The 26,010-nt window shown below is 36.5% G+C and overlaps 1 protein-coding gene across 8 annotated transcripts in view; it reads right to left on the reverse strand.

Moving 5' to 3' along the window:
- Positions 1–26,010, reverse strand: part of myo9aa (myosin IXAa) — a 180,159-nt gene that overhangs the window by 115,834 nt on the left and 38,315 nt on the right. For all 8 annotated transcript variants that reach the window (XM_039690796.2, XM_039690795.2, XM_039690799.2 and 5 more), the window contains exon 2: positions 24,531–25,448. In XM_039690796.2, the coding sequence (XP_039546730.2) occupies positions 24,531–25,373 (843 nt within the window). In that variant the 5' untranslated portion in view covers positions 25,374–25,448. The remainder of the gene's footprint in view (positions 1–24,530; positions 25,449–26,010) is intronic.

The following is a 26,010-nucleotide window of genomic DNA, read 5'->3' on the forward strand; positions in this document are numbered from 1 at the left end:
TAGGAACTTTGGGGTGGTACTTGGTGTGTTTACACCGCAGGAACCAGGGTCTAAATGAAGTTCCGGGTAAAAATCCATGAGAATGTATTATAATGTAATACCTAGTAATACTCTTTCATTCTTTCGCCTTAAAATGCCATCTTTGTTTTAATGTGCCATTTCTTTGCTATTGATTATGAAATTTAAAGTGAAAATCTTTTTTTTTGTTGGGTTTTTTTTTTTTGGTCCATACAATGAAAGTCAATGGGGTTCTCCAAAACGTTCTTCAAAAATATAATTTTGTGTTCCAGAGAAGAAAGCCATACAGGTTGGAAACAACATGAAGGGTTTTTTTTTTTTAGTGAACAACCTTTAAAGTGATAGAGTTAAAATGGCAGCGTTAAACAGATTACGTAGACCGTTTTAGAAGAATTGAGATATGTCCATCCATGCTAGCCATAACAGCATGCCATTCCCACCCTGTGTCAGTGTGTGTGGGTGTGTTGGTAAATGAGAGCTGGGTGTGTTGTTGTAACTGTGTTGGTGGGTGTAAATGCGTTTTAAAGCACTCCAGTCCATTGCTCATCTATTAGTCAGCAGCACATTAAGCAAGAAAGAGCTCTTCCGTTGATGGCAACGGTCTTAAACTGCACACGCCCCTGTTTAAACGATAGCCGTAGCCAAGACCCGAGGATGCTGACGGGGAACATGAAGAGAAAAAACAGAACAGACTGCAGCTGAATGTGAAGAACTTCTCAAACGCTTACAGGAATGTGTTGCACAGGAGACGAAGAAAAATAAACCACAAATCCCCACAAACCGGGACTCAAATTGAGGGCAGTTTACCAAAAATGCTGGGTTGTTTCAACCCAAATTTGGGTCAAATATGGACGAACCCAAATGTCGGGTTAAAAATGCAATTAAAAAAATATTACAGTTGAAAGTTAAAGTTGGGTTGAAATTTGATACATTTTTAACCCAACATTTGGGTTTGTCCATATTTTACCCAAATTTGGGTTTAAACAACCTAACAAGGGGCGTTAGTAAACTAATTATACATTATTGTATTGCCAATTATTGTAACTAAGTATTACTTAAAACTAATTTATCACCAAAATGACATTCAAATGTTTTTTTGTTTTTTTTTTGGTCTGTCAAACGATTAATCGCGATTAATCGCATCCAAAATAAAAGTTTGTGTTTACATAATATATGTGGGTGCACTGTGTATAATTATTTATATATAAATACACACACATGCATGTATATTATTTATACATAAAATATTTATATCAGTATATACATGAAAATATTTCTTAAATATATACAAGCATGTGTGTGTGTATTTATATATAAAATAATTATACACAGTGCACCCACATATATTATGTAAACATAAACTTTTATTTTGGATGCAATTAATCGCAATTAATCATTTGACAGCCCTAATTTTAACATTGATGTCATTCCAAACACACGTTTTTCTTGCTTCTGTGGATGATATGTTAATTTGTAGCTTCTCTGTTCCAAACAATAAACATCAATGGGCTTTTGGTCATTTTTAGTCGCAAAATATATGGCATTAGAACAATTATTAGGGTCTTTTTGTCTTTAAAAAAGTCAAGTTGTGATAGCCTGGAGGTTATTCTGCTTAAAGATTACAAGGGCATGAACTTAAAAGATGTGCACTTATAAATAATTTATAATAAAAAAAAGTCCATTTTGATTAAATAACTGTAATAATGAGTATAAATGTGGTGGCCGTGGCACACACATGGCATCAGTGAGGTCTGGAACTGTAAATAGCTTTAGGGCTGCATTGCAGTTCTGCACGATTGCTTGCTAAGAAACAGGTGGTGACCAGAAACACAGCCCACATTAATCACATGGAAACTGGAGCTGGGGGAGGGAAAGAAACCCACATACTTCAGTAAAGCATCCCACTTGGAGCCAATCTGATTAGCTTTGACAGTGAGACAAACACGGGGATTCCCTACTGAGAAGTGCAGGTACAGTATCTGAACTCAGTGACCAGGAGGAAACATCTGACAGCAAACACCAATGCGCAAATATTTAGCACTGTAAAAATTCTTCGTACATGACGATGAAGCGTCACTACAAGTCACTTCTAGGGAAAGACATTGTTTAAAGTGTTTTAGCTCACCCAAGGCTGCAATTTAAAACAACGGTTCTCTATTTTAATGGGTTTTAAAATACTGATCAAAACCTTTCATCAAAGTTAAACATGAATTTAATTTTTTTTTAATTTTCAGCATCATTACTCCAGTCTTCAGTGTCGCATGATCCTTCAGAAATAATTCTTTATCCACTTTGAAATCTGTGATGCATGTTCTTCAGGATTCCTCGTTCAAAATAATAGCATTTATTTCAAATATAAGTTTTTTGTAACAATGTAAATGTCTTTACGGTCACTTTTAAACAACTTAATGCATCCTAGTCCTGTAGCTGAATAAAAGCGTAATGGTCCCAAAACAGGCTTAATATTATGTAAGATCTCATGTAAGATTATGCACATTTTTATTTAATAATAAATAATTCTGAATTAACGAGTTAATTATCTCAGAATTACGAGATCATTTTTCATGAAAAAAAAAAGCTCTGTTTTTATGAATTAACACGAGTTAATTATCTAAAAAAAAATTATGAGTAACTCATTAATTCATAAAAACAGAGTAGATTTTGTTTCCTCAAGTGAATGCAATATGCTTCTGTAGAATTAAGAGTAAAATGAAAAGAATTTTATAGCCCTCAATTCAGATATCTTAAAACAATGGTAGAATATGGAAACTGCACTCTTAGAAGAAAAGATTCTATATAGAACCTTTAAAGGTTCTATCAGCGCTAGATATTTGGAACCCCTAAAAGGTTCTATACACTCTTAAAAAAGGGTTCCTCTGGGTTCTATATAGAACCCTGGGGTTCCATACTTGGCCAATAGAACCTTTTACCAAAAAAATGGTTCTATATAGAACCATTTTGGAGTTCCATATATGAAGCGGGGGATGGAACCATTTCTGGTTCTAAATAGAACCACTTCTTCTAAGAGTGTGTACATGAAATGATTCCTGGTCTGGGTGGACTCAGTCTTTGGTCTGGATCTGCATTTGCTTTAGACTGTTAAACATCAAAACAACCTGAAGTACGAGTAAAATGCCTGTGAAATGTAAGCCATAACTCAACTAGAAAGGTTTCTGACCAACACAACGCCATCGCCGTCTCTTTAACGACCGTTGTGGACAGTTCAAAAGTCACACCAGTTTCACCGCAGGCATTGACAACATTCCTGTAGTGACAAGAGCTTTATTCTTAGCAGGACGGCAGCGCTGATCCTCTTACTAACAGTGCGCTGCATATAGCCAGAGCCATAAATACACAGGAAATCACGTGACATGAGTCACACAAGAGCTGGTTAAAGGTGACATGGATATCATCTAAACAGCATTTTTTTAAGAGTTTTAAATGAGTAGTTCACTTAAAAAAAAAAAAAAAAAACTTTTGCTGATAATTTCATCCAAGATGTCCATGTCTTTCTTTCTTCAGTCAAAAAGAAATTAAGGTTTTTGATGAAAACATTCCAAGATTTTTCTCCATATAATGGACTTCAATGGGAACCAAACGGTTCAAGGTCCAAATGAGAGTTTCAGTGGAACTTCAAAGGGCTTTAAACGATTCCAGACGATGAATTAGGGCTCTTATCAAGCGAAACGATCGGTCATCAAAATTAACACATTTTTAAGTCATTTGGTTTATTCAACGCACGAAATGAACGAAATGACTCGAAAAAAGATTTGTTTGTTTTGATTTGGAGTTCGAACAGGAGAGTCACGAAAGCGTATCACAGGTCAGAGCAAGGCGAGCATTTGAGCTTATAAAACTTAAACTTTGTTATTTATTTTTGAAATGACCAATCATTTTGCAAGATAAGACCCTTATTCATCGTCTGGTGTCGTTTAAAGCCCTTTAAAGCTGCACTGAAACTGTCTTTTGGACCTTGAACCGTTTGGACCCCATTGAAGTCCATTATATGGAGAAAAATCCTGGAATGTTTTCATCAAAAACCTTAATTTCTTTTCGACTGAAGAAAGAAAGACATGGACATCTTGGATGACATGGGGGCGAGTAAATTATCAGCAAAAGTTTTTTTTTTTTTTTTAAAGTGAACTACTCCTTTAAAGCATGCCGTAAGACATTTGTCTGTCCTCAATGAAAGCAAAATGCTGTGTATGTAGAGGCAAAACCACAGGCAATAAAAACAGGTCGTTTCCATTTCCACTTATCTTGGAAATTCAGATTTTCCTACTTGGAAAAAGTAGCAATATGATTTAACTTGATGTCAAAACGTCCAACTTGTCCGGAAGCGATGGTTACATTTTTATTATTGTTATTTTTTAATTGACATGAATTTGCACATTAAAGCTAAAGCATATTAAAAATGACACATTAAAAGCTGGATTTTCATCACAAGAGGACTTTAAAATAGTATTTTTCCGTTCACACACTTATTTCTTCAGAAGACATTGACAGGGATTACATGCATAATGAGATTTAAGCAAAACTGCCTCATGTGAACACAATACCTTGAGTCAATCAGGCGCAGATTCGAAAACAGCAGGCCACATTTGTATTCATGTTACATGACATTAATATACATTTTCCTAAATCTTTGTCATGTTTATCTGAAGAAAGTTATACACATCTGGGATGGCATAAGTGAGGAAATGAGTTTTGGGTGGAGTATCCCTTTAAGGCAGCTGTTGTGTGTGGAGGAATAATGCGAGTGTAACCTTCACAAACAAACATGCATTATGTGCGAACGGACTAGAAGAACATCTGTGCCGGACACCAGCTAAATTACAGAAACTGTACCGTGCAGACTTCTCAAACTATAGCTATACGCAAACATTTGTGTCGTAACTTTTAATTTCGACATGTTGAAAAGGCTGGAATGTGGATGTGACCTCCGAGTATAATTTACAAGTTCCTGTGGCTACAAAACAGCTTAAAACGAGACATCTTTTATCAACACATGGAGATTTATAGTTTGCTTTCTAGTACAAGTAATCTCTATATGACCAATATTAAGAAAACTTCTATCTATCTATATGCTGTCTGTCTTCACTACAAGAAATGGTGTAAAAAGCTTGATTGATTGGTTTAAATAAGGCACAGCTGTAAGGAAAAGAAAGCCATTCATTGACAAGGAAAGTGTGTTTACTGTGTAACGTTCAGCAATGCAATTCATGCCCTGGTCTGAACATCTAGGCTGAAGTAAGTCAACACTCGGGCCTTTTACAACAATAAACCATGCCAACAATGGATGAGCTTAATGATTGGTAATCTTCTTCGTCAGACCTACTACGAGCAACTCAGGATACAAAGTGTTCGGTATAGGGATGTGCATTAAAAAAATAAATAAATAAAAATAAATAAATAAATTATATATATATATATATATATATATATATATATATATATATATATATATATATATAATTTATTTATTTATTTTTATTTATTTATTTATTTTTTATTTAATTCTTTCTCGTTAAACATCATTTAAATAAAGGAAATTAAAAATATATATAATATACATATATACATATATATATATATATATATATATATATAAAATAAATATATATATAATTTATTTATTTAAATGATGTTTAACAAGAAAGAATTTTTTTTTATTCATCAAGTTGCCACCATTTCTGAACAAGCAATATACAAATCAAGCTTATGTTGCATCTTAAAGTTTTCTTTTAGTTGAAAACATTTTATCTTTTTGCTGATAATTTACTCACCCCCATGTCATCCAAGATGTCCATGTCTTTCTTTCTTTAGTCGAAAAAAAGAAATTAAGGTTTTTGATGAAAACATCCCAGCACTTTTCTCCATATAATGGACTTCAATGGGAACCAAACGGTTCATCAAAATGAACGAATCTTTTTCAGAGTCAATTCGTTCATTTCGTTCGTTGAATGAATAAATTACATGAAAAAAGATTTGATGAACGAGTTCGAACAAGAGAGTCACGACTCACGAACGCACATCACAGAACACAGCAAGGTGAGCATTTGAGCTTATAAAACTTAAACTTTGTTATTTTATTTAAATGAGCGATCATTTAAGACCCTTATTCATCGTCTGGAATCGTTTAAAGCCCTTTGAACAGTTTGCACTGAAACTGTCTTTTGGACCTTGAACCGTTTGGTCCCCATTGAAGTCCATTATATGGAGAAAATCCTGGAATGTTTTCATCAAAAACCTTAATTTCTTTTCAACTGAAGAAAGAAAGACATGGACATCTTGGATGACATGGGGGCGAGTAAATTATCAGCAAAAGTTTTTTTTAAAAAGTGAACTACTCCTTTAAGGCTTCTCGCCGGACACACCGAACTTTATTATGGGCGATCTTGACTGTTGTAAAATGGGAAGTCCCTGTGTGGTTTTTATCACGTTACATGAAATGTTTGGATCATTGTTACGGATCTGTAAAGGGAGCATATCAATCATTTTAAAGAGCTCCGTTAGATACATCTGATCATAATGTTGTGCATTTGACCTAACCTAACATTAAACAATGTGTTTTCATAACGAGAGCATTTAGCCAAGAGCACAGCATCAAGATGATCTCAAATTAATAAGCACACGTGTGTATTGTTAGTTTTGGTGCTCAAAAGCAGCTGTACAGAGTGCATTGCAAAGGAATAGAAGATTGTCAACACAATTCTTTCCTTTTTTTAAAAATATAGTTAAATGATCCTATTTTTATAGTTAAAAATCCAATATTAATGACGCAAGATGCTACAAAAACAGGGAGACGTGACTCATGCATGGATCTTTAGTGAATCCTTTGTGTAAAAAAAAGACATTTGTCATTGTTGACATCACACACACTTGGATTTGCAAATAAAAAGGATTGAGTTTCACAATCTCAAAGCAATTTGGCGGCTAATTTGGATTAATTCATACGACCTCATTCATTCGTTTTCGAATGATCTGCTAACTTTTATGGGTGAATTTGCAAAGTATACTTTTTTATGGGGGCAGAAATGTCAAATTAATAGTAACTCACCATAGAAATGGCACTTTTTCTCGATTAAAAATAACTGAACATAAATCCAGTGGGCCTCAACTTTACTCCACTGATCGTACAGCTTTATGAAGACTTTTTACATAAAAAACGAAAATGATCAAGATGTCGTTGGCTTTAAAACGTTCCAGAACATCTCTGTCAAGATAATGAATACTAGCATACAGTAAATCCCCCAAACTCTGCCGCCCCACCCAGTGCTAGCAGTAATTCACAATAATCTCAGTAGCGCATTAAGACTAATGACAGCAGGCATTAAAGATTCATTATAGTCTGTTGAGGGGGAACGGCCATGCGGTGACCCGGGCTGACTCTTATCTGGCTCTAGCTGGAATGTTTCTGTTGGACTGGAAAACACCAAGCCTCACTTAGGCCTGGAAACGAACCCAAGCAACCTGCCAAACTCCCAGAGACCCTTACCTCACACACACACACCATCACACGAATACCTTCAAAACCACAGAATCGCTGAAATAAACTACTGAGCACTGAGCCAAGATTGTGGAGAATGTGAAAACTCCACCATAGGAAATGACGACAAAAGAAACATTAACTTTTGAACGAATAGCCTATTACCAAAAAAATCGACTCCTTGGAATCGACTCCTTGGAATCGACTCCTTGGAATCGACTCCTTGGAATCGACTCCAATTCAATAAACTGACATTGAAGGTGACACAAATTCTGGAATCAAACTGCCCTGTGGTAAAGTTGTGCAAAATGTCATTCTGTAGGGTACATCACTACACCAGTAGGTGGCAACAAGTGAATCTAAGAGTATCACAAGTATTTTTTTTTATCATTCCCCCGAACTATCTATTCAGAAGCACAGAGCCAATCTCAAACAAAACACAAGGACAGCAGAAACTTCAAATACAGATACAGCAGCTATCAATTACATCAATTTAATTAAATCACAATATACTTTATTAGGGATGCCCCGGTATAAACATTTTGGCCGATCAAAATTTTATATAACTTTTGAGAGCCCTGACTACAAACACAAAAGAGTGACCATTAAAAACCGCCAAACACTTCTTCAACATAAATCAAACATACAGAACAGTACACTCTAAAAAAATGCTGGGTTGTTTTAACCCAATTTTGGGTCAAAAATGGACAAAAATTGACTTTTTAAATTACATTTTTAACCCAATGCTTGAGTTTGTCCATATTTGACCCAACATTGGGTTAAAACAACCCAGCATTTTTTAGAGTGTAGCCTAGTTTGAACCAGTGCAAGTTTTAAAATAAAATTTACACTCATATGGCCAACTTTCTTAAAAAAAAAAAAATCATAAAACAAATGAATAATCTTTTGCCTTACAAATAAATAAAATATTATCATATTAATAGAAAATGTTCTTATAGGGTCTATTATGATAATTTTTTAAAAGACTCTTGGAACCGACTCTTGGAACCGACTCCTGGAACCGACTCCTGGAACCGACTCCTGGAACCGACTCCTGGAACCGACTCCTGGAATCTTGGAACCGACTCCTGGAATAAACTCTTGGAATCGACTCTTGGAATCTTGAAACCGACTCTTGGAATCGACTCTTGGAACCTTGGAACCGACTCCTGGAATAAACTCTTGGAATCGACTCTTGGAATCTTAGAACCGACTCTTGGAATCGACTCTTGGAACCTTGGAACAGACTCCTGGAATAAACTCTTGGAATCGACTCTTGGAATCTTAGAACCGACTCTTGGAATCGACTCTTGGAACCTTGGAACAGACTCCTGGAATAAACTCTTGGAATCGACTCTTGGAATCTTAGAACCGACTCTTGGAATCTTGGAGCAGACGCCTGGAATAAACTCTTGGAATCGACTCTTGGAATCTTAGAACCGACTCTTGGAACCTTGGAACAGACTCCTGGAATAAACTCTTGGAATCGACTCTTGGAATCTTAGAACTGACTCTTGGAACCTTGGAGCAGACGCCTGGAATAAACTCTTGGAATCGACTCTTGGAATCTTGGAATCGACTCTTGGAATCTTGGAACAGACTCCTGGAATAGACTCTTGAAATCGACTCTTGGAATCTTGGAACCGACTCCTGGAATAGACTCTTGAAATCGACTCTTGGAATCTTGGAACCGACTCCTGGAATCGACTCTTGGAATCTTGGAACCGACTCCTGGAATAGACTCTTGGAATCGACTCTTGGAATCTTGGAACCGACTCCTGGAATAGACTCTTGGAATCGACTCTTGGAACAATTCAATAAACGGACATTTAAGGAGACACAAAAATTGTGGAATCAAACTGCCCTGTGGTAAAGTTGTGCAAAATGTCAATGTCAAACACAACAGCGGATATAGAGAGCCTTATATAAAGTTTCAACAGAGGCCCATTGTGTGGCTACAACTTAACATTTTTGGATAATGAGACTGAAGTATTTGTTAACCGTTTGATGATTTACACCCCAACACTGCTTTGCCTAAAGACACCAGCAGCACACACAACCCAAGCCCTGAGTCAACAAGCCTTTAAATATGACAGCAGAAGGTTTATTGGATGAATAATCCTCACCACATATTAAGCCAACTCATAACACAGACTCCCAACTATCAACGCTACTGCTCTGGCAGAAATCCAGCACGAGATGAACCTTTGAAACTGATATTCTCACTCGAGCAGAAACTTTAAGCTTCAGAGGAGATTATACCAATAAAAAAGCCTGCAAGAAAAAAGCTGTGTACATGTTAAAGCTCATGCCTTTGGAAATGGCAGTGAACTGTAGCCTGGGGTTCAAACTTCTGCAGTAGGTTTATAAATGTGCTTGAAAGAAAGTTTATAATATTCCTCATTTAAATAATTCCCACCAAAAGCATATGCAAATTAAAGAGGCAGGGCCTGGTTGAGTTAGTAATTATAGTGTTAAAACTTGTGGTTATGATAAGGGGCGGGATATTTCCCAAACACGCTGAAATAGCTTGACCAATAGCAAACACACCGCTCCAGCCGACCAATCAGAGCACGTTGTGCTCTTAGACGCTTCATAGAGACACTTCGTAAAAACTTTAAAGCATCAAAACCTATCCTAGGAGACAAAAATCAAGAGTTTCAAACAGGTCCCCTTTAACATTTGTAAAAAAATAAGCTACAAATCAATGTACAGTTCAATCATACGTCCAGATATAAACTGTTTTTGTGGCGTTTGGCCATGCAACAGTTTCCGTCATGAAGTTAGTGTTGCATGTGGTTGCCAGGGTGTTGCTATGCAGCGTTTTAGGTTAAGGTAATCTCGCCTTAAGATACGGCTCAGGTTTTCCTCCTCCAGTTTAAATCTATAGGATTTTGGAAAAATTAAAGGGATACTCCACTTTTTTTTGGAAATAGGCTCATTTTACAACTCCCCCAGAGTTACACAGTTGGGTTTTACCGTTTTCGAATCCATTCAGTCGATTTTCTGATATTTAGAAGAATATCAGTAACCAGACAGTTTATGCATTGATTTCTATAGTATAATTTAGAGCCAGACCGATATATCGGTAGGCCGATATTATCGGCCGATATTAGGCATTTTCTAAAATATCGGTATCGGCAGTTATAATGGGCGATAAATGAATATTTCAAAAATAAAATAAAAATGGACGAATCACGCATCAACCATGTCATGAGTGTTGTCAAAAAGTGCAGGTAAAGGGATAAGCGAGCTGACATTGTAATTATAAGGTAGCTTATAACTATAAGGCAATGTAGGGGCTAATTATTATTTTATTTATCAGAACTTTAATATATTTTGATGTTCCTCTGTTCTGTTGTGACAATAGTATCAAGTTTCTTTTTAAAATGCATTATCATATTATTTTAGTTAAAACTCATAAATAAATAACTAATGTTAGGGAAATCTGTTAATATTTTGTTGCGCGTTTCTGAAATAAAAATAATATCGGCCGATATATCGGATTTTAAAACCAACAAATATTTGTATCGGCCTTCAAAATCCTTTATTGGTCTGGCTCTAGTATATTTGTTCCTACTATGGAAGTCAATGGGACCATAAACTGTCTGGTTACTGATATTCAATGGGACCATAAACTGTCTGGTTACACATCTCCTTAAGTCAAAAGTTAGACATCTCAAACTAATCAAGCATAAGGGCAAATTCTCATTAATGGTACTACACATTTGTACACCAGTCTTAGGCTAACTCCCTTAGCCTTAAAGAGATTTGAGCACAAAGTGTGTGTGTATAAACTGTGACAGATGTGTCACCTCCATGTGAGTAAAGTGGAAGAGACGTCTGTTTGCTCGGCCACTCCACACGCTCCGCATTAATCAGTAATGAGCAGATACACAATCTCACTCTGCAAACAATTAAAGCCCGGCCTCAACACACAAGAGCCTTTCAATTGTGCCAGATGGTTGGACATTAACCCATATGCTTAAACATTAGCCTTTTGTAAGCATGTGCACGGGAAGTCAAAAAGTCAGAGATTATACTAGGATTATTAGATTGAAATAAGAAACAATCTATACTAGTAGGTTCTGCACATTGTAGGCGTCTCGCTAATCTGGCACAACCAGTTTAGTCATAGCACTCTACAACGCTAACAAGCTAAAACAGGCGAGATATTGCGTATGCAGTGCAGGAAGGCCTGCCTGATGGAAACAACTGAGAATCACTCTTTTAATGGACTGGTTCCAATATTTGACACGCAAAACTATCATATGGCTTCAGAAGTCTTGGGATATATAATACGAGTTGTTTACAGGGTAAAAAAAGGTTGGTTTAACTTAAAAAATTAAGTAACCTGGTTGCCTTAAAATTTTAAGTTGATTGAACTAGAAAAAGTGAGTTAATACAATAAAGGAGATTGATTTAATCATCAGAAACTCAAAATAATAAGTTATCTGAACTACATAAATTATTTAAGTTGATTTGACAAGTTGTGTAGAATGTTATGGTGTTTGTTTCACTAGTGTTATAGAAAATTTCAATGTTTTTAATATTCTTTTCTTTGTACTTTTATTTTCCTTTTTGTTCCACATTATGAGGTTTGTTCCTTTTCAATTAAAACGTGTTTCTCCCCTTTTACTCTGTATTTACATAGCAGGAACTCTCTCACACACACAGCCAAAGATATGCTAAAGTCTTTTGTTTATAGACAAGGGAACCACCGCATTATAAAGCCTTTTGATCTCATCAACTTTTGCTCTCACAGGAGTGAGGGCAGTAAAACACCATGGGGCGAGGGGCAGGAAGACCATTATAATAAACCTGCTTTATCTGGTTTTACGGGGTAAACGGAAACTTACAAGAAGGAGCTCGGGGGGGAGAAAGGTGTATAAAAGCTGTCTGTTCTATATGTCATTTAGGTCTGTGTTCCTATCGCGAGGTAGCTGTCGCGGTATTTTTGTGAACAAGCCTCCTTCAAAAGAATAAACATCTTTTGAAGTACAATTTGAATCTAATGTCTCTTACTATGATGCTGTTTGTTTGTTAAACTGTTTTTGCCACAACAGTTTTGGTGTCAGAAGTGAGGATCTCATGGCAGTTCTTTCTGGTCCTGAGACGGATTTGACGGAGTGAATCGCCCCAGTACCAGGCTACTGGTCTCATACCTCGGCGGTTTGAGAGAGAACTCAACAGATTACGAGAGAGAGAGCCAAATCCCGATTTTTCAGGGCCAGGAGGGACTCGCCTGAGATCTGAAAGAATCCGGTGGCAGTAAAGCATCTTGGTAAGAGACCTAAAATTTATTTTATTTGTTTTGTATTTCGCATGGTGTAATTTGATATAACTATTAGGTGAACCATAGTGGCTGAACTATCTCTTTGGTACGGGCAGGGAAAGTTTTCGAGGGGTGAATTGAGGTGGTGACGGGCATTCCGACTCTTTTCCTTGAGCTGGCTCATTTGAATCGACTCACTGAAAAGAGCAGGTTTTTTTTTTTTTTAGAACACGTAACAAAAATTTTAATTGGCACCTGAGGAAGTCGGACCAATTTTTATGCCGAAAACTGATATTGACACCTGAGGAAGTCGGATCAATTTCATGCAATCGGAAAAATTTGTTACTAACTTTTTTTATAACCGGTAATTGTAACACGTGAATCAGCACGAACAACCCGTCACTACAAGCCAATTTTATGCCGAAAACTAGCTCGTGGGGGCGGATAAAGGATCCGCTCAGGCTGATTATTGGTTAAAAATTGGCACCTGAGGAAGTCGGACCAATTTTATAAAATTGTAAAAATTGACACATTACAAATCTTTAATTGGCACCTGAGGAAGTCGGACCAATTTTATGAAATTGTAAAAAATTGGCACATAACAAATCTTTAATTGGCACCTGAGGAAGTCGGACCAATTTTATGAAACTGTAAAAATTGGCACATAACAAATCTTTAATTGGCACCTGAGGAAGTCGGACCAATTTTATGAAATTGTAAAAATTGGCACATAACAAATCTTTAATTGGCACCTGAGGAAGTCGGACCAATTTTATGAATTTTGAAAACTGCTATCATTATTGAATTGAACCTTGAGTAGAACCATAATTACAGAGCATATTTGCTAAACCTTGCCGGATCGAGGTGACAGAACCGGGTCTGTTGAAGACGTTTGACAGATTAAGACGCGTCGAAAGTAAAAATCCAAGAGAGAAGATTCAGCTAACATGGGATCATCTTATAGTAGGCCTAGACAAGATAATTTTTTACAGTTTTCTTTGTGTGTGTATGTTTTGAGCTATGTTGTGAATGATGAAATTTGAGCAGTGTTTTCCGATGAATGTTTGAAGAAACTTGGTTTGAAATGTTGTGAATGAGGGAACATTGAGCGCTACGAGATTAAAAGTAGTGCGGGAGTCAGTTGAACAGGGCAGTGAGAAACAAAAAAGGGTTGTTATGGCTTAGTTCAACGAATAGGAAGATAAAAGTCGAACTGTCAGGAGAAATAAAGTTTTTACTTCTTCATCCAGTAAATGGATGCATGACATTAGATTTCTAGAGAATTTAGATTTACATGATAAGGATTGAAGTAGCAAGCACCAAGGCTGCTTGTGTGAAATAGATGGAACTGCATGTGAGAAATGTGTTTGGGGATTGTATGCAAACAATCGTGTACTGGTTAAATAATGAAGGAACTGGCATGTGGAGAAAGAAAGGAGAGGATAGAGAAGGAACTGGCATGTAGAGAAAGATTAAGAAGAAATATAGTAGAAAAAACTATATGTATTTTCCTAATAACTGAGGAGGGACTAAGTAATACAGCAAATTCTTGCTTATTTAGCCTGGTTTCCAGATTCTAGAGGATGGGTTTTTATTGAAATAAGTGTTGTTGATGATAATGACAAATTAAAGACAGTCTGTGTTATGAAGGAATTTTGGATCAGGGAATCATTTCCCTGGATAAGTATGTCTAAAGTTAAACGAAAACTTTGAAAAAAACAACTAAACGTATTTTGAGCATTTATGTGCCATTTACCATTTAATCAGCTCTGTGTTACATTCCTGATGGGGACAGACTGCTTCGGGGGTGCACAGTAAATTGAAGTTTTGCAAGATAACAGTGACGAAAACAATGGTCAGATTCTTGTGATGATACTTATAAGCAGGGCCATTTAACAACTAGCTGTGGATGCAAGATGAGAAGGAATTTTTGTGATAAAATGACAGAAATTTCCGGTGTTTGTGTGCGTTTGAACACTGTTTAAGTGACGATATTAATATTTTCGTCTGAGAAAGAACAGGAGATAAAAATAAGGTAATGAGATTGAAGACTTAATTAATTTATTTTGAAGGAAAGAGTACTGGTCGTTGTAAAATTAGAGATAAGAAAATGAATTGCAAAATACTTTTAAAAAAGTATTGCTAATTGCAGATTGGTAAACTCCTAGAAAAGAAAACATGGAAGTCAGATATTAAATTTTGGCTATTAAGAACCTGATAACTAAAATTTAGATGATATTTGAAGCATTACTATTTTTATAAAAGATAAAATAGGCTAAGCAAGCCATGTTACAGGTTTAACAGTTGATAAATGTAAAATGCGTAAAAAGCTTGGTAGTATTGAACAAGAAAGAAAGAGAAGCTGATGTTTTGATTTTAGAAGATAAAACTTGTGATTTGGCTGAAACAATTTGCTTATCTGAATATGATGTGTGTTGGGGCGCACGAGAGTGACCAGCACGAGAAAACTCAAGTAGAAATTTGTAATGTCTAAATTCTCTTATAAAATTGAGCTTTATTAAAATTACAAGTAATTAATGCAAAAGAAGCCTTATGGGCTACAGATAAAAGTCTGAGTTTGAGAGAAGCGGGAAGTACCAGTTCTGAATAACTCAAGAGTCTATCTGTCTCTCTTTTAATGTCAGCTAGAAGCTGTTATGAGCATGTTATAATTGATAATAAGCTATTTATGGTAAAATACAGTGTTTTCAGTTGAAAATCATAGACACAGGAATGTCAGAATAATTCATTGCCAAAAAGAGGGCAATTTTTATTTGTAAATGTTTTAGAAGTAAAATTGAATGACTTTAAAGAAGTCTTTAAAATAATAATACAGATCCTAAACGAAAGAAGTTTAAGTGAAAATCTTAACTAGGTTATTCTTGAACCAGTTATATTTTTGTCTAGATCTTAATACGCACCATGAAGCAGAACCGATGACCCAGACTACAGATGAAGTACACTGAATGTACACAGTTGTGATCAAAATTCACTGAGTTTAATCTAAGCAGCGAGGTTGCTGCTTTTAAGATGGTTAATGGATTTAAGTGATTTAATACTGTTGTTATTGTTTTGGGATACTTCTACTGTGATGATTCTTGAATGTCTTCTCACCAACACCCAAGAGAAAAGTCATAACTGTCAAATTTGAGAAAAGTCTCTTTGATAATTCTGCCTAATTGGATGGAGCTGTAACCAGTATGCATGAGGTGTCATCCCAACGACGGGTACGATCTTCGATAGCCCTAGAAGACAACCTAAGGCAGGGTTTCACCGCTACTGGGCACCTGCCCACCAGGAAAGGGAGGTGTAATCTGTGCGAAGGGAGTGGATGTGATGCCACTTTGGGCAAAGGGCATCAGAGAGGGGACTCAGAGGACTGTGATACAGTTTAGTCTGCTTCAACCAAGAGTCCACTCCCAAATATACTTTAGAATGAACTCCTCCTCCAAAATGGCTTAATTATCATTGAGATAAAAGTGAAGTTATTTTGTTTCAACACATTTGGAATTCAACACAATCTAAACAAATGGTAGTCGATTGTAGAAATGGGGCCGGTGTAAGACACAGGGAACCTTATCAGACAGTGGGGTGTCTCAAACATCATTAACATACAGACCACAGGTGGATGCATCTGATGTGGAGACATTGACAAACATTTTTATGATGTTAATTGAAGGAAAAATGCAGAGATTTTAGGGTCTTGGGACAAAGGCATGGTGGTGGCTTAAGATGAAGACAACTAAAAGTCTGAATGACAAAGGTCAAAGGTTAGTGTAAGGAATTTACCCTGTCTAAATTACAGTCTTAGGAGGCTGTTGAAAAGATTATTCGTTTGTTCGAGAGAGAGAGACTGCTTGAAGGAGAAAGGGTTGGTACTTTATGTTTTCATTCAGACAAAGAAGCTGAAGCAATTTAATGATAATGAATCAAAACCAACACAGCTGACTTCTAGAATCAAATGAATAATGAACAAACGTGTTTTGAAACTATAGTTAAGAGGCCATAGAAAATAATTAGATAAAAGCTATATGATTATGCAGGGTTTAAAATATCATTTAAACTGTAAAATCTTTTTAGAGAAAAGATAACAATAAGAAATATGAGCATTCATATTTAGATGTATTTGATGGTGATTGCAATTTATGTCTTGATAAGAGTGAGTTTAGAGGAGTTGCTCTGTCTGAATAGTGTGTGTCTGGAAAAGAGTGTTTTATCACTACTGATGAGTTAAGGCGAATGACAAATTCGAGAGAGGTTGATAATTTTGAGTCAAATTGACAATCAAGCTTGTCTGCTAGTCATGGATTTTGGTCATTTATGATGAACAATTAGATATGAATTACTGTCCGAATCAGTTTGAGTACTGGTGGAAGTTGGAATTGTAAAGTTAAATGAATATCAGTCATGGGTTGGGATAAACAAAAGGATTATAGATTTTATGGCAAGAACAAAGTGACATATTGGCTAAGAGATCTAATTATCAAGAGAGTCCTAAACATTTATGATTATTGTAAACAAAGGAAAAATGATGACTGACATCGACAAGTCTGTACAGCATGACCTGACTTGACAGAAAACAGAATGTAAGACTGAAGGCTATTAGCCTTCAAATGCTCTGATGAGAGGACACCATTGTGTTAATTTGATGCAAGAATGGATTCCTGCATAAAAAAGGGGGATGTAATGGTAACAGTGGCCAAATATGATATGGTTTACTAGAGGACAAAAATGCCCTAATAAAATTGTTGTATAACAAATTGCAGGACTGATTCGACGGGAAGCGCCAGGGCAAAAAGAAAATGTATACTTAAACTCAAAATTTGTTTTTCTCTACAGAGCAAAGCAGATTTTGATACAGGAATGTGCCCAATGGAATAATGCCTGGTGGATGTGGTTGTTTCCTTGGTGGAAAACTCTGCTATTTTCAATATAGCTAGAGTAAGACCAGATAGAGGAACATAGAATGCGCATGTGATTACTATGCGCTTCACGATTGCATTAACAATGAAAATGCTTTGCTCACAACAGGATTCAGTAACTCTAAACTTTGCACTGTTATCATGCTTCTTAACAAAAACATTGGTGTGGGAAGATTTTGAGCCAGATCACATCTCATACTCACATTCTCATGCTGGCTCCCTGTTACAACAACAGGACCAAATTTTACATCACAATTGTAAAACTCCCCCATCTTTGTTTTGAGGCATGATTAATTTACACATAGCCACAGCTAAATGCAGCCACACAGATAACACCATTTGATAACTGTTTGTTTTGTTTTACTTTGAGTTTACTTTATTATTTGTTTTGTTTACATTGATTGAAGAATGCTGTACGCTTTTGTTGTTTGTTGTACTATGCTCTTTTAAATCACAGAATCCCTGCTTCCTAAAAGTTCATATCCAGTGCATGTCTTGGAAAAGGGACAGCTCCCAGATTGGAGTCCAACTGTCTGATTTGTTTGGTCCAAGATCCAGTGTATAGGTGTGAAGTGTGCGACAGTGCGATGGAAGCCTAATAAAGCAGGACTGAAAGGAAAACAAAGACTGACCAACTGGTATTACAACAAGCATGGGCGAAAAGTTTGAAGATGACATCTACACAACAGAAAGCATATCTTTATGGACTGTGCCACCTTAGGACTCCATGGGTGTGGCCACAAAGAAATTTTAAATAAGGGATTTTTATTTTATTTTATTTTCATTGTTCTTTTTCTTTATTCCTACTATGCTTCAACCTATGTCTGAGATGACTGAGGGTCTGATTTTATGTCAGAAATGCGGTAACAGTGTTTACCCATTTAGCCCGGTTTTAGACAAAGTGTTTAACTATTTGCTTAACTTTTTTTTTATTTGTTTATTTATTTTTACATTTAAAACTCTTTATTATCAGAGAATGATAAAGAGGAGGAATTGTTATAGAAAATTTCAATGTTTTTAATATTCTTTTCTTTGTACTTTTATTTTCCTTTTTGTTCCACATTATGAGGTTTGTTCCTTTTCAATTAAAACGTGTTTCTCCCCTTTTACTCTGTATTTACATAGCAGGAACTCTCTCACACACACAGCCAAAGATATGCTAAAGTCTTTTGTTTATAGACAAGGGAACCACCGCATTATAAAGCCTTTTGATCTCATCAACTTTTGCTCTCACAGGAGTGAGGGCAGTAAAACACCATGGGGCGAGGGGCAGGAAGACCATTATAATAAACCTGCTTTATCTGGTTTTACGGGGTAAACGGAAACTTACAAGAAGGAGCTCGGGGGGGAGAAAGGTGTATAAAAGCTGTCTGTTCTATATGTCATTTAGGTCTGTGTTCCTATCGCGAGGTAGCTGTCGCGGTATTTTTGTGAACAAGCCTCCTTCAAAAGAATAAACATCTTTTGAAGTACAATTTGAATCTAATGTCTCTTACTATGATGCTGTTTGTTTGTTAAACTGTTTTTGCCACAACACTAGACACTCAATTTGTAAATAAAACCTTTTCTTGTGCGTTCCACAGAAGAAGAAGAAAAAAAATCAATATTGATGACATGATATAATTTCGTATAATAAAATTATCATATATTTTTTTACAATGTGTTAGCAGAACAAATAGTTCCATAACTAAAAAGACACATTATACGCATTCTCGTGACTAAACTTCAGTGGAACATAAATTGTAACTCGGGATGAATCGAAATGAAAATTCTGGGCCGAAAACTAAATTAAATAACAATAATTAATTGAACTTATTAATATTCAACACTCAAATAGCAAAAATCGAGTAGCATAAATAAGGCGGTTTTTATTTTAACCATTTTAATAACAAAATCCAGTTATAAACATTTAAAAAATATATAAACATTGAAACATTTAAATGGCAATAAACTTGTTTTGATGACTGATTTATTCACTTTTAATAAACTGAAAGGATATATAAAAATATAATGAATTTGTAATACAGATATATTTAGCAAAAATTCTCTTTTTTATAGACATTGAATAGTTTTCCTGAGGTAAATGTCGCGTTAAGCGACACTGAATAGCCTACAAGCTGTATTATTGACGTCTTTCCCTGGTTGAAACACTGGTCGAGCGATTACATGAGACAGGATTCATTATGATAAGTTGTAATGCTTTCAACATACCTTCTGATGTTCATTCATGTTTATCATGTGCAGTAACTAAAGAGATGAGATGATTGCGCCAAAACAACATTTATTGCTTGAATGTCTTAATAAAATAAATTGACTGGATTTAAAAATGTAAAATTCATATTAAAAGCCTTTTGCGATTTTTGGATGGCAGTCGCGCTACAAATGTTTAGTTAAGTTTTGTTCATGCATCAACAGAAAACGGCACAGACTAAAGTTTTTAGACAAATCTTATAATTACAAATTGAAAAGTAAATAATATAGTCAATCCAGAGCTAGTGTCCACACAGCTGACATGTTTAACTGTTGTATCCACATTGTGTGGACAAAATGGATGCTGAACACGGTCAAAACGTGCAATCAGAAAAGCGCTAATTAAGGGGGTCGCACATCGGACGAGAAGCACAGCGTCACACCGCGCCACGTCTAGGACAACTCCAGGTATCGCACACCAGACGCGCACATTCTATTCGCGCGAATAAAATCCTAGTAGAAGAGCTACACGATGTGTGAGTTTTAACTTGATATATTATTTACATTTTATGAATAATATCTCATGTTTAAACGTTAATCATAAAAAAGTGTCTGTTAAGTCTGTTATTTTGTTGGAACGTTATCCGTTGTCTAGGCAACTGTCACATAAAACAATAGTATTTATTTAGCAAGCTAAAGCTAACCTGAGTGAAAATAGCACAGGGTGAAGCCATGTACATTAACAGCGATTTGAGATAAATAAATGTAAATTTAATATAAACTATGCAAATGGCGCTCTATGTTTTTGAACAAGGTCCTGAGCCATAGCTGGACGCCAATTGAGAATAATGTGTTCAAATTTTAAAGACATGGCGCTGCGTGACGCGCCGCTGTGCTTCTCGTCCGGTACGCGACGCACTTTAAACATTTGTTTTGGTCAATGATTTCGGCCCTCCAAAACCATTTTGGCACTAAAATTAAAATTACTATTTTGCCCAAAAAGTTTTGGTAGAATCTTCATTCTTGCAAAATAATCAAATATATTACTTGGCAGAAGATATTTATGCGGTAGTGTGTGATTATTATTAATTAATAATAAATGAAAACCTCTAAAATCCACTCGTGTCAAAAATGAGATAATAATATTGAGTTATTGCTCTCCGCACATGGTAAACGCTCAAGTACTTTCACTTCAAACTCACTAAATCCCAGCCTCAGCCCATTCAGAAATGCCGATACATGGGTAGAAACCATTGGAGCCTGATAAAAATGTTAATATTAAACAAAAACTTTAGACGGACTTAGAGGCTTTGGCATCTGAAGTCTTCAAATACACTTATTTATTGCACACTCAAAATGCTGGAAACACAAAACCATAAGATCACGAGCGCCAGAGTTGCATTGATTTTATCATTGCCTTTTATGGTGCAGGTAAGCTTTAATAAATGCATGCAAACGGCTTTAAAAAAACTCATTCCTCCAGGTACCAAATGCAAATACCCTTCCGGTAAACTACGCACAGAAATGAACTATAACCACAGTAACTTTGATAATGTTATCAAAACAAGATCATGTGCTTCTTGGTGACAAAAGCTGAGTGGAATTACTGGCATCACTGGAATCCAGAAGAGCAGCTTTAAAACAAGTTACTTCAACTACATTATGACCGTAACATTGTATCGCATGACCTGGCGTATGCTTTTCTAAACCATCATCAGTCAAAGGCTTATCTAGATCACAAAGCACACGAAACTGGAAGCATATCAAAGAATGTGACAATTGCACACAATAACTTGGTGTATTGAAGGTGTGATGTTGAGCATTTCAAACGGACCTCACCATGCCTCAGGATTCAAAAGACTGTTCACTCTGAAACTTAAAATGTTGCAACCAATCAGAACACATTTAGTGTTAAACACACAGATACCAAGCGTGGCATGACTGGAAAAGCAACCAACAAAACGTCTAGTCACATGTCACAGTGGTTTAGGTCCATAGTCAGTTATCAACTTTTTCCATTAATGGGCGATATTTGCACTAGCGGTCGACCGATATGTGATTTTTAGGGCCGATGCCGATACCGATTATTAGAGATCAAATAGACCGAAAACCGATATTTTGTGAACCGATATATATATATATTCTTAATTGTTATTCTTAATTTTGACATTAATTTACAGTTTTACACCAGACATAGGCTATAATAAATTTATATATGTCTGGTGTAAAACTGTAAATTAATGTCAAAATTAAGAATAACAAAGGGTTTTGACAAATACTTTCTTTAAATAATTTCAAACATATCTTTGAATCTGAGAACTGTTATTAATAATAATAATAATAATAATAACAAATTGTAAAAAGTGCAGGGAGTACCCAGCAGCATTCTGTAAACATTTTGTAAAACTTTAAGACTCTATTTTAATGTTTAAATGAAATTGTAGTAATTTTAAACAAAAAGCATTTTTAATTAATTAAATCAAACTTATTCAATTTATTTACAGTTATTCAATTTATTTAGCTTGCCGGGCTGATTGGCCGGACTCGTGACTCCCAACAAATCAGATGTGCGGGGACATAAGTCTAGTCTACAGAGTGGTGAGTTGACAGAAGTGGCTGCGTTAGACCCAAATATAGCGCATTTCAAAATAAAATTATTTTATCGGCAAATCGGTTTTGAAAATGGCCGATACCGATAAACATAAAAAATGCTTAATATCGGCGCCGATAATCGGTCGACCTCTAATTTGCGCCTTTGTTAGGGTGATTTTTAGCGTTTCCATTACAGATCTCCGCAAAACTTTTGCGATATTTTCTAAATGTTTTGCGAAATGATAGCTTTCCATTAGAGCCCGACCGATAAAGGATTTTGAAGGCCGATACCGATACAAATATTTTTGGGTTTTAAAATCCGATATATCGGCCGATATTTTATTTATTTATTTGAAACTGGACATGATAGTCACAAATTTTGTCATGCTTATTTGAGTTAAGAGAACTGATGGGGATGTTCTTTTAATTGTTATTCAAGCAATCGTGACCAACTCAACGAGTGTTGCCAACAGGAACGGTGTAGAGTGCCCTCTGGTGGACAAACTATACAACTCCAACGCTCGTGACATGGTTCAAGCGTGTTTCGTCCGTTTTTATTTTATTTTTGAAATATTCATTTATCGGCCATTATAACTGCCGATACCGATAGTTTGGAAAATGCCTAACATCGGCCGATAATATCGGTCAGCCGATATATCGGTCTGGCTCTACTTTCCATTGACCAATGTTATGCTACTCAAGTGTATTTTTTTCCTCTCGCGATAAGTCATTCCAAAAATCACGGCAATGGATGTTAGTAGGTTTATGTATATCGCAACCAACGCTCTAGCTATTATTTTTTAACGGAAGGCCGGTTAACCAAGCATTAATGGCAAGGAAATCCTCTTACACTTGTGAGCGGCACATATGAGTGTTTCTCCCTCAGTTCTGCTTCAAGATCTTGATAAATTGTGGCATTCCTTTGTTGTTTAGAATCCAATATTCCTGTGATACTTTTGTCTTTTATGAGTTTAATAAATAACTCGGTCTCACCATCTGTCCAAACACACAGCGTCATCTTCAAAGAATGATCGACTTTAACGTACACAAGGTGCCCTACAAATGTTTCCATTGTAAACTTGTTTGGAATACATGGGTGTTTTTACGAAATTGACATTTGACGTATTTTCAATTCGCAATTTGGAAACTCTATTCATTTCCAACCATGATTAGGACAGAATGTAAGGCTTATTAAAGGGTTAGTTCACCCAAACATGAAAATTCTGTCAGTATTTACTCACCCTCATGTTGTTCGAACCCCGTAAGACCTTCGTTCATCTTCGCAACACAAATTAAGATATTTAAGATACTAAGATTGCTCCTGGTCCATAGGCTTCTTGAGGGAATGACTCTTGCTGGCATCGAAAAGTCATTAAAGACATCGTTAAAATAGTCCAAGTGACTACAGTGGCTCAATCTTAACTTTATCAAACGACGAGAACACTTTTTGTGCGCAAAAACAAACAAAAATAACGACTTTATTTCAACTATTCACTTCCTTCTCCATGGGCCTATAGTCCGTTAACGTAGTGTGATTGCGTAAAGCTACGTCACACGTAGGCTCACTATTGGCCGACGCTGGTCATGTGTGTGTGATGCGTGTGACGTACAATAACAGAAGCTTACGCTATTAAACAAGTAACCTGACTCGAGGCAGAGGGAGAAATAAACCAATAGTTGAAATAAAGTCGTTATTTTTCTTGTTTTTTTGCGCACAAAAGTGTTCTCGTCGTTTGATAAACTTAAGATTGAGATTATTTTAACGATGTCTTTAATGACTTTGAGGACAGCAAGTCATTCCCTCAAGCAGCCTATGGACTAGTATGCAGGAGTGATCTTAATATCTTAAATATCTTAATTTGTGTTGCGAAGATGAACGAAGGTCTTACGGGGTTGGAACAACATGAGGGTGAGTAAATACTGACAGAATTTTCATTTTTGGGTGAACTAACCCTTTAAAGCACAAACTTATAAATCTTGACCTATAAAAAACACTGCCAGCAACAACCTTGTGATATTGTGAATTAACATAATCAGCTCTTACCTCCAGCACTGGTCCGGCGCCCAGGATGATCTGCTCCACTCCGCTAGCAAAGCCTTTCTGACTGAGAGCCGTGAGGTGGTGGATCAAGAAGTTGGTGCTTTGGGTCTTTCCCGATCCACTCTCCCCAGAAATAACAATGCATTGATTCTGCTTACTTTGCAGCATAGCATGATAGGCCACGTCCGCCACCGCATAGATGTGCGGCTCCAGCTTCCCCAGCTGGTGATTATCGTACATCTTAACATATTTGGGATTATAGATAGGCAGGAACTTGAAGGGGTTGATGACTATGAGGATGCTTCCCACATAAGTGTAAATCTTCTCCTGTTTGAAGCGACTGCGCAGGTTGTCCAACAGGGTTTTCTCGTTGAGGTTCGGCAGGTTGCAAAGGTCATCGAAGTCCTTCGGCGAGGGCTGCGGCAGAAAGCCCCGCTCGACCATGAGCCGCCGCTCTTCCGTGACCTGCAACCACATCTGCAAGTTCCCGTAGTGGATGGAGCCGTCGAGGTTCTTCTCCCGGAGCAAGAAGCGGTAGTCCTCGCTGCTGAAGCGGTTCTCCAAAGCCATGCGAGGCCACAGCATCATGCGCTGGACGGGACAGTCGGTGGGGTTGAGGATCCATTCTTCCCCACCGAACTCCTTGACTTCCGCTAGGACGTAGCATTTCGTCCGATCTAGCTGCAGCCGGTCGATGATCTGCTCGATGACCTCCGCGGCTGAAGTGACCTTGCGGGCGGTGATGGGGCAGTAGATGGTGCCCTCGGCGATGACCCCTGGGTAGATGCGCAGCGTGAACTCGGAGTCCTCAAAGCGTCGTCTCCCGCCAACATCATGAACACTCATATTGGAGCCGCAGTTTCCATCAGCACTCACTGTAGATCCTTCAAAAGGGCTTAATACTGCGTCAAGACATCACAACTGCAAGAGAAAGGAAATTAAAAGTAAATATTCGTGTTCAGCTGGGCCAATGTCTTGAGCAAGGTGATGATGTGTGAATTTGCATATTATGAGAGACAACATTTTGATTTTACAAGATATTTACTAGGGCTTGAGACAAATTTCACAATTCGATTCGATTTCGATTCACAAGCTTGCAATTCGATTCGATTTAGATTCCGATTCGATTCAATATTGATTATTTTGGATATCAGTTACAATAAATGGCAAATTTTCTTAAGGAAATCAAATCAACTAATGCTGAAAAACTATGGGAGTCTAGTTGTAGCCTACTAGGCTTCATTAGCCTAATATGAAGGTAACAATTAACTGTTTTGTAGCTATACAAACACTTAAATTACACTTTTATTTATTTTTAATATAAGAATATTATTTCCAGATTGCCAGATTTATTCAAATATGCATTACATATTGAAGAACATAAAGATAATAATGCATATGTAATATGGTGTATATATTTAGCAAAATGCTCCTCTCTAGAGTTATTTTTTCTAGCTGACTAACGAGTTTATGTGGGTTTTCT

This window comes from Pimephales promelas, chromosome 1, assembly GCF_988280905.1.
Source record: "Pimephales promelas chromosome 1, fPimPro1.hap1.1, whole genome shotgun sequence".
Taxonomy (NCBI): Eukaryota; Metazoa; Chordata; class Actinopteri; order Cypriniformes; family Leuciscidae; genus Pimephales; species Pimephales promelas.